The following is a 9603-nucleotide window of genomic DNA, read 5'->3' as shown; positions in this document are numbered from 1 at the left end:
CCACACAGACTAACACACAGACAAACTAACATACACACTCACACACATACTCACACACACACACAGAAAAAAAACTCACATCCTTCAAAACAGATTTAATTTTGTCATTATTTGTGAGATCATCGTAAACTCTCTCCTCCTTGGGTAGGCCGATCTTAATGAAATCTCCAAATATTATCGACTGCGTCTCAAAATCCTGCTCTGTCATCGTCTCCTATTTGAATACAATGCATACAAAGCAAGGTATAGAAAACAAATACAAACACACACACAAACACACATACAAACACACACACAAACACACACACACACAAACACACACACAAACCTCAGTAAACAATCGAGATGTGACGTCGGAGAGGAGATGGTAGAAGGTTCTCTTGTCGGTGTCGTCTACTAATCTGTCGTGAAAAACCCTCAGAGCCTCGTGGTAGAACAGGCGGTAGAACTGCTTGGCCTCACGCATCACGTTGAAATCTGCCTGCATCATACCTAAACGTGTGTGTGTGTGTATGTGTGTGTGCGTGCGTGTGTGCGTGCGTGTATGTGAGTGCGTGTATGTGAGTGTGTGTGCGTGAGAGTGTGTGTGTGTGTTATACAAACGATAAAACTCAATGCTAATCACATCACAACTAATTTTTATGTATGTAACGAAGAAAAAATAAAACTTAAAAACAGTTAAAATGACAACAGAACATTCTCAAGCAACCAACCGATGAACCGACTGACCGACCAGTCAATGAACCATCAGTCAAACATCCAACCAACCAACCAATCAATCAATCAACCAGTTGCCTACTGAACGAATGGCTGAGACGAACCTTGCATGCACTTGGAGAGGTCCCTGAGGTTGAAGATGTAATGAGTCTTGGCGGGAGTCGGCAGGAATGTGGTGCTTATTTGTTCATAAATATCGATGGCAGATTTGACGACGGGCTCAATACACTGACGGATCTTCAAAGGATACTCCATGAAAAATCCACCTAATATCGCCTTATAATGAAAAAAAATCAATCGATTCAACACATTGTTCCATGCGGTCTTATAAAACGTGCTTCTCACGTTCAACTCCAACATGAACTGAACCAACTAACGCGAGGAGGTCAAATGGTTTCCTAATTTAATGAAGCATGAGTTAAGGGTCCAACAGATTATTTGCTCAAACACAAACTCTTTTTCTCTCTCCCCGTCCTCTCTCTCTCTCTCTCTCTCTCTCTCTCTCTCTCTCTCTCTCTCTCTCTCTCAAACACACACACACACACACACAGCACAAACAAACAAACCCCGGAGAAACAGACAGACAGACAAACGTACGGTAAATAAAGTTTTGAGGCAATGTTCAGACGGACAGGGTAGCGCCAAAATGCTGAAGTGTCTGAGCAGACGTGGCGTCACGTTGTTTCTACCGCCGCCTGGAGGACCGCACGCCGCACATATCGTTAGGTCCTGGTGTCGTCATGACGACGACGACGATGATGATGATGAGGTGATGCGACAACGACCACAACGACCGCAACAACCGCAACAACCACTCGTCACCGTGCCAACCTGCAGCTCCTTCCAGAACAACTTCTGCCTATCGTAGAAGCCGCCACAGTCAATCATCTGCCGCAACAACTCGATGGGAGGCTGCGAGCCGTAGGTGTCGTACTTGGGCATGTTCAGGTCGTCCACCATCAATATCATCCTGCGGTCGTTTGGCGCTCCTGGTGGTGGTGAATGGACGAGTGAGTGAAAGAGAGGCCCACCCAGGAAAATACAAATTAAAATTGATTCTATATAAGTTGTTAGAATTCTATAAATATGGAAAGACTTAGAAAACAAAAAATAACCAAACAATGTAAAAAAAAGAGTAAAAAAATGACTAATCTAAATGAATGGGCGACCAGATTCGATAAATTTTAGAAATTTTACTCTAGTCAGTCCTATGATTGACATTTAGTTCTCAGAATTTTCTTTGCAAAGTAAAAATTTGTTTCGTTTCGAAAGAGATGCAAGCAGACAAACCAAGAATGTTCTTCCTCTTTTTCTCCATCTTGCTTTCCAGCATTTCCTGCAACCTGGCACTGGTCGTCTGGGCGGAGAAGTTGAAGAAGATGCTGGAGTACTTTTTGTGCTGAGACATGCTTAACAGACCACCGCGTGCCACTACTGACTGTTCGTTTCATGAATTGTTAGTTCATTCATTCATTCATTCATTCATATTCATTCATTCATTCATATCCATTCACTTAAAATTTATATATCAAGTATATTATATATATGAAGTATATATGAGTATTTATTTTGTTCACTAATTTTTCACGATCATTATTTATCTTGAAGAAAACTAAGTGCAAGCAGAACTGCTTACTTATCAATCAGTCCACAATCAATGTTGAACTTGTGAGCAACAAAAGCACAGAGAGCAGTCGAACCAAGTCATCGCGCAAGAACAACACAAGACATGGCACTTCTGCCGACTGAGCTAACTCGCAGACCCATACACACACGTTAATAATAAAAAATCTTCAAAAAACTAATCACCTTCCCAACTCCAGTCTGTCCGGTGAAGAGGACGCACTGATTAGCGGACACCAACTTGTCCAGCAGGTACGAGAACCGCACTGTGTCCACCGTTGGCACAAGAATCTCAAAAAATGGAACTTCTTTGCTGTACTTGAAGAGCGGGACCACCTTTTCATAATAATTAATTATTACGGTTATGAACATAATTATGATTATTATTATTATTTAGTGTCATTTATGTAGCGCCCTACTTTATCCCAGAGCTCCATTCGTCGTAGGACAAAATCAATCCTCTGACTCCAGAGATCTCCTGATACAGGCAGCTGTTCGTAAGATGGTTCGTTCGTTCGTTCGTTCGTTCGTTCATCAATTTAGTAACAATAATAATAACGTTGGTTGGTTTGATAGGTCCTATCCTACGCTGCAGTTGCCGTGATCGAATGCAAGAGTAACTTTGAGTAATAAGATACGCTAACAGAAGCAATAGTAACTATGATATTAGAAATCCTTGAACTGCTTTGACATTAGTGATAGTAATATAAAATTAATTGAAAAACAACGAAACCCACAACAGAGGAACCTTGGAGTTAGTGTCCTCGTCAAACTGGGACCGGATGAAGGAATCGAACGAGTCCCAATCGTTCTCAGAAATGTTCCCGCCAACAGCCCAAAGATAACACCAGACGAAAGTTCCACTAACCAGATTCAGTAACTTCGATAGGTCGATTCTGTAATCTACATCCTTGTTCTTCAGCATCAAAGTCTCGAATAGTTTGCACATTGTTGTAATTTTGCTTATGTCTACCTATTTGTGTGTTTGTGTGTGTTTGTTTGCACATTGTTGTAATTTTGCTTATGTCTACCTATTTGTGTGTTTGTGTGTGTTTGTTTGTGTTTGTTTGCACATTGTTGTAATTTTGCTTATGTCTACCTATTTGTGTGTTTGTTTGTGTTTGTTTGCACATTGTTGTAATTTTGCTTATGTCTACCTATTTGTGTGTTTGTTTGTGTTTGTTTGCACATTGTTGTAATTTTGCTTATGTCTACCTATTTGTGTGTTTGTGTGTGTTTGTTTGTGTTTGTTTGTTTGTGTACGTGTGTGCGTAGGAAAAATAAGTTTGTGATTAGTTAGTTCAGCCAGGATTTATTGACAGCAACAAAATCTGCAAGACGAACAGCACAACTCGGCCATCAGCCCAGCAAGGACCACAACCACAACTCGGCCATCAACCAACCTGCGGTATAATTTCATGGCAGTACTTCTTAATGAACTTCAGACCATCACCGACGTGCCTCTCAAACAAGCTGTGCAAATAATCGTAGGCTTCGGCTGGAAAAGGATGCTTGCAGTTCTGCGACATCCACGAGTTCACATAGGGCATCCAGCCTAATTCACTCGAATTTACGAATACCATCCCACATCTAGAGTTTATTGAGTGGTTAGTCGGTTGGTTCATTGGTTGGTTGGTCGATTAGTTGGTTGGTCGATTGGTTGGTTGGTCGATTGGTTGGTCGATTGGTTGGTTAATGAAATGATTGACGGATCGATCAGAAATTGTTTGGTTTGCTATTAGTTAGTTGACTGATTCATTGATCTATCATATAATCAGCTTCAAGCCACACTAAAAAAAACACAACCACACCTGCTAACAGTAGCCGGTGAAGCAACTGCCAGATCCTGAACCTCGAAGATCATGTGTATGTGTGGAGTGAATTTGATTCGTTCGCTGTTAGCCAGGCAGAGCATCTTGTTGTCATCTAGGACCGTGTTCATGTTCTCAATCCACAATGCATCCACAGGTCCATCGCATATGACCCACTGGTGGCTGTCTGATGTATCCTGCAGTGAGTTTTTCGTTTGTCGGTTCTTTCATTCATTTCTTAATATAATCATCTATCCATTTTTTTCATTTTTTTATCCATATTTTCATCCCTCCATCCACTGGCCAACCGCTAACCTGGACAGCCTGCCTAATGGTGATCCCCATCAAGCCGTCCATCCACTCAAGTGTCAACCTATCCACCTGGCCGTACAACTCGCCCATGTTGATGGACTTCGGGTTGAGGACAAACATTTTAACGTTTCGAAAGAAGTAATCGACCGGTGCGGATGTTGATGTGCTACCGGAGTTGCTGTCCTTCAAACTCATGCACACGTCCGCTAATAACTGTTGTGGTTATCATATTATTAGTTGTAACACACACACACACACACAACACACACAGAAAAACACATAGACAAACAGACAGACAAACAGACAGACAAACAGACAGACACATACATTATAGATGGTAGTCTTTCCAGAACCAGTAGAACCGACCAACATGACGCCATGCCTGACCAGCATGGTCTCATACAGCTGAATGACCTTTTTTTCCTGACTGGCCACGCATTGAAGCCCCCTCTGAGTCATCACATTTTGAATTTCAGTCTCTAGGAAACCGTAGTTATGCTCTGGAATTTCAACTCCTGGAAAGAGGTCTTGCAAAATTGCCTGCAAGTAAGTATTAGGGTGAGTGTTTATGTATTCATTCACTGACTCATTCACTCTTTTATTTATTTATTTATTCATTCATTCATTCACTCACTCTCTCACGCATTCCCTCATTCACTCACCTCAAACAAAACAGCATCGTCCTTCGTAAACTTGGGAAGGTTTGAATCTCTGAGTGCACGGATAAGAACGACGTCCTCATTCTTATCCGGGTTCTGCCTCTTCAACGAGCCAGCCGTCACCAGAACAGACTTCAAGGCCCTCATGCCGAAGTCGTAATGATCTTGCTGGGAGAGCTGCTCTGAACACAACTTGTACATTTGCGTCATCTTTTGGGCGAGGTTCTTCGACGATTCGAATCCTTCCGAGTAGAGAATCACCTCTGCTATCAAACCTGATACGCCGACGTTTCAAATTAATTAACGAGCACATATTCTGAAAAAAATTGGAGTGAAAATTCTCTAAAAATCTAATTGCAAAATAAACTAAAACAAACAAAACCAACAAACAAACAGAAACCAATTTAACATAATAAACAATAAAAAATAGCTAAAAAATAACAACGACAGTTGACAAACCACGCACAATAATCAGGGACCATCATGGAGAATGGTCTGAAGAGTGCTTTCAAGTTATCCGGGAGCTCGGTTCTGCCGGCATAGCCAGGGTTCATCGTGACGAAGGCCGCACATGACGGAATCAACTTGATCTCGCGCCCTTCGAACATGAACCTCGCAACCTTAAAATTATAATATTCAGAGAATAATAACAATAACAGTGTCGTTGAAACACTCAAATGTTGAGTATCTAAATACTTAGCAAACACTCAGTTGAAATTCAGTAATTAAATACTATATAAAAACCAAATACTGCTTGCTACTAGCATCTAAATACTTTCTACAGAAGTATGTATTCACACCAAAGTAATTAATGACTATCTAATTACCTCCTAAATACAGAAGAATTGAAATACTATTTAAGAGTTTAAACACTCCGAACACTTAACATGACCAAATGCAAATACTGAATAACCGTGACAACGTTTGAAAGAGAAGCACCTTGGCCAGTTTGGCGTTCCTAATAGTGAGGAGCTGCTGGGCGATCACCGACAGGACCTCGATGTCGATCCGGTTGAATTCATCGAAACAGCACCAGGCCCCAGACTGTGCCAGACCGGCGAAAAATCTACCCATCATCTTTTTTTTTATTTTTTTTTTGTTATTTATTATTATTAATATTATCATTTGTTTCTTGAAGGAGAAGAAACTACCACAATGACATGGCAAATACAAACCAAATAGTCCAGGCCGTCCGAGCAATTGAATACAACACACTGCTTGGCCAGGCCCTTAGCCAAATCTTTCGTCGTTTCTGTTTTACCCGTTCCTGCAGGGCCTGCCGGGGCACCCCCTAAGTCTAACTGAAGGGCCCCCATCAGGCATAAGTAACAGCGGTCCTGGATGCGATGGTTGTTTTGCATTATTCATGCGTGATTATTTTCTCGTAGTGAGTTGTTGTTGTCAACTAGTTAATGAAAAATCAGTAAATCTAATAATTTCGTTTATTAAAATGAAATAATAAAATGAAATATTATTTAAAATTAATCAAGAATTATTTGAATGATGAGAAAGCTGGCTATACAGTGAGCGGTGTGATGACGAGCCTCGGTGAGTTGCCGATGTATTCGCATCCGTACGAGTATGACGAGTTGGACATTCGCACTATCATGTTCTCCTCGTCTTTGTCCCAGTAGTATCTTTGTTTGTTTGTTTGTTCGTTTGTTTGTTCATTCGTTCAATCATTTATTCATTCCTTCATCTACCTAGCGATCCATCAATCTCTTCATCCATCCATCAATCAATCCATTCCAACCAGCCAGCCAGCCAACCTCAGCTGTTTCTTCCACTCAAACATGTCAGCCTTGAAGACCCGATTCCTAACCATCTCACTAATTATATCTCTGGCATGTACGTCAACGGTTATGAGGGTGCAGACGGTCGCCCTGTCCAGCGGCTCCAACTTTCCGCGAACTAAACTCGCCAACTTGTTTAGGCCCGTCACGGCTCTTGAAGAATTATTATAATTGTTACAATTATTATTTATTTATTTATTATTATTATTCTTATTATTATTCATGAACTCTGACCTCAGTTCCATCTCCTTCAGTGGACCCACCTTGTCACCCTTCCTCTCCATCAAGTCGGTCATATCCTTGCACATCATGCACTGCGAGACTGTTAGTACTACCTGTGTGTGTGTGTGTGTGCTTGTGCGTGTGTGTGTGTGCTTGTATGTGCTTGCGTAAGTGTGTGCGTGCGTGTGTGAGTGTCAAGAACAAACAACAGACCTGAGATATGTTGGTGGTGATCCATGTTTCTTTATTAGGCATCATGTACTGTGAAATTGCCTGCGAGAACAACTTTCTAATAGTTATGACCATCGCTTCCTCCACTTTGCCCAACCAATCTTCAACATGCCCGCGGGCTTTCAAGCCCTGCGTACGTGCGTGCGTGCGTGTGTGTGTGTTTGCTTGTGTATGTGTGTGTTTTTGCATGTGTATGTGTGTGTGTGTTTGCACGTGTATGTGTGTGTTTGCATGTGTATTTGTGTGTTTGCATGTGTATAAGTGTAGCGTGTATATGTTATGTGTGCGTGCGTGTGTGTGTGTGTGTGTGTGTGCAGGCATGTGTGGATGCCGTACTTTTTGCATTGATTGTCGTTGTTGTTGTTGTTGTTACAAAGTTGTTAGAAATGTTGTTGTAGCAGTAACCTTTCCGAAGGCAACCTTCTCTCCCTCCGGGGACACCATGCTCAGTATCTCGTTCGTCACCGACACATTCTCCAGTGCTTCTAACCATTCATTTGTAATTTGCAATTAATATTAAATATAATATAATTCATTCACAATTATTGCAGGTAGTATGTAAAGATATAGCGTAGTGGTGTAATGGTTAAAGGCGCTGCTTCTTGCTTAGCAGTGGCAAAAAGATCGCAAAAAGATCATATGCAGTGTGTGTCATTGCCGTTTGTTGAAGCCTAAGGAGCAAGTGACCTTGAAAACAAAAATTAACTTCGAATTTTTTAATAATAATAAAATGGAGAAAATAAAAAATAATAATGATTTTCGAACCTACTGACACGCCAGCGAATTCTAAACTTTGGATGGCGTCGAAGCACTTTCTGAGATGAGGTTGCACCGCCTGTGGGTTTCTCGTCTGGGCCAATATCTCTAACATTTCGTCGTTCGATAGGAAGTAGAATCTTTGCACATACGTGTGTGTGCGTGCGTGTGTGTGTGTGCGTGTGTGTCTGTGCGTGTGTTAAACTTTTGTATGTGCATATGTACATTTGTGGTTCGGTCTAATAAATGACTTTTTTATTATTATTCCTTAAAAAATCAGAATCTGAAATGTTTGATTGATACTTTTAAAAATCAATAATAAAAAAATATGAAAATGATACTAGGATACAGTATCTACCTCGGAAATACAACTCTCTTCGATTCGAGATATGCGTCCAAGCACTTTTGTATCTGCTCCAGTAGGACGTTGTTGTTCTGTAGCGACTCCAATAAGCCTACACAGTGCAAATATTTCATGCTATTAGCAGAAATTTTCCAAAAATTAAAATTGAAATTTAATAATGTTACATCAGGTCATATCAGATTAATTAGCAACGACAATACCTATTACAATCACATGGAAAAATAATATTCGTACTTATGGAGGAAAAAAGTTCAAATACGACATTTGAATCTGTGTCACACAAATGTTCAAATTTTTATTGTATTAATCCTATATAATTTAGGAAAAATTACAAATTATATTACATCGTTTAAAAAATTCTTAAAAAAAGTTCATTCCTAATTATTAGCCGGCGCATTGTTCAAATGTTTGTCAGTGTTTAAACAGGCGATCTCAAGCTTTCCATTATGAACTATGCTTCAATCCCTAACATTAATTTGATATTCCGTCATTTAACGTTTCTATTTCAACTTTACATTTAATGATTTGAACTTGAATTAAATGAGTTCTTTATTTTTTGTAACATACTCGTCAGGGTGCTTGTCACAAATGAGAGCTACCTATCTAGAGCTTTTCAAAGACCATCTCGCTCTTCTGCAGATAGGATAAAAAAAAAAACACAAACAACGAAACTTAACAGCAACCTGGTTGGGTTCCAGCCCTGATGGCCAGGGGCACCTTGTAGACCTTCCTCATGATGTCCTTGAATGACCTGTCGACAGTTACAAAGAGTTTCGATTCGGCGGGAAGCTGACGCTGGATGTCAGGGGCACTGAAGATGCTTTCGAAGTATATCCAGCTACGTTGACAGCTCAACCAAGCTTCCTAGTGGGATAATTAGTATTGCTACGGATATAATTAGAATCGTCATAGTGGCAATAATGAAGATTTTTTATGAAATTTTTGTTTAATAAGAGCCAGCCGACCAGGGTCTTGCCGAAGATGTCGAGCTGCTTCGCCCACTCGTCTACTTTCGGCTTGATGGGTTTAGCGTGGTGCGAACTGGCGATGGTTGAGATGTTGACATTGCAGTCGTCCAAGGTCATCTGAATGTCATCCACCCCTCCAAGTATGTA

General features: G+C 40.7%; 2 protein-coding genes across 2 annotated transcripts in view; both read right to left on the bottom strand.

Moving 5' to 3' along the window:
• Positions 1 to 8239, bottom strand: part of HELRODRAFT_194633 (hypothetical protein) — a gene marked incomplete at both ends in the record, with an annotated part of 19355 nt that extends 11116 nt beyond the window's left edge. The window contains 23 exons of the mRNA XM_009032801.1: positions 31 to 214; positions 329 to 492; positions 951 to 1089; positions 1315 to 1446; positions 1549 to 1706; positions 2008 to 2155; positions 2527 to 2676; positions 2760 to 2831; positions 3089 to 3313; positions 3744 to 3860; positions 4160 to 4348; positions 4467 to 4676; positions 4830 to 5003; positions 5126 to 5397; positions 5589 to 5742; positions 6062 to 6199; positions 6298 to 6459; positions 6645 to 6759; positions 6892 to 7068; positions 7150 to 7250; positions 7351 to 7497; positions 7774 to 7853; positions 8134 to 8239. Of these exons, the coding sequence (XP_009031049.1) occupies positions 31 to 214; positions 329 to 492; positions 951 to 1089; positions 1315 to 1446; positions 1549 to 1706; positions 2008 to 2155; positions 2527 to 2676; positions 2760 to 2831; positions 3089 to 3313; positions 3744 to 3860; positions 4160 to 4348; positions 4467 to 4676; positions 4830 to 5003; positions 5126 to 5397; positions 5589 to 5742; positions 6062 to 6199; positions 6298 to 6459; positions 6645 to 6759; positions 6892 to 7068; positions 7150 to 7250; positions 7351 to 7497; positions 7774 to 7853; positions 8134 to 8239 (3514 nt within the window). The remainder of the gene's footprint in view (positions 1 to 30; positions 215 to 328; positions 493 to 950; positions 1090 to 1314; positions 1447 to 1548; positions 1707 to 2007; positions 2156 to 2526; positions 2677 to 2759; positions 2832 to 3088; positions 3314 to 3743; positions 3861 to 4159; positions 4349 to 4466; positions 4677 to 4829; positions 5004 to 5125; positions 5398 to 5588; positions 5743 to 6061; positions 6200 to 6297; positions 6460 to 6644; positions 6760 to 6891; positions 7069 to 7149; positions 7251 to 7350; positions 7498 to 7773; positions 7854 to 8133) is intronic.
• A 239-nt stretch (positions 8240 to 8478) lies between these two features.
• HELRODRAFT_182551 (hypothetical protein) overlaps positions 8479 to 9603 on the bottom strand; it is a gene marked incomplete at both ends in the record, with an annotated part of 10875 nt that continues 9750 nt past the window's right edge. The window contains 3 exons of the mRNA XM_009032800.1: positions 8479 to 8579; positions 9172 to 9352; positions 9454 to 9573. Coding sequence (XP_009031048.1) covers positions 8479 to 8579; positions 9172 to 9352; positions 9454 to 9573 — 402 coding nt within the window. The remainder of the gene's footprint in view (positions 8580 to 9171; positions 9353 to 9453; positions 9574 to 9603) is intronic.

The sequence above is a fragment of the Helobdella robusta genome (assembly GCF_000326865.2).
Source record: "Helobdella robusta unplaced genomic scaffold HELROscaffold_88, whole genome shotgun sequence".
Classification (NCBI taxonomy): Eukaryota; Metazoa; Annelida; class Clitellata; order Rhynchobdellida; family Glossiphoniidae; genus Helobdella; species Helobdella robusta.
This window is presented reverse-complemented; position numbering and strand designations above follow the sequence as displayed.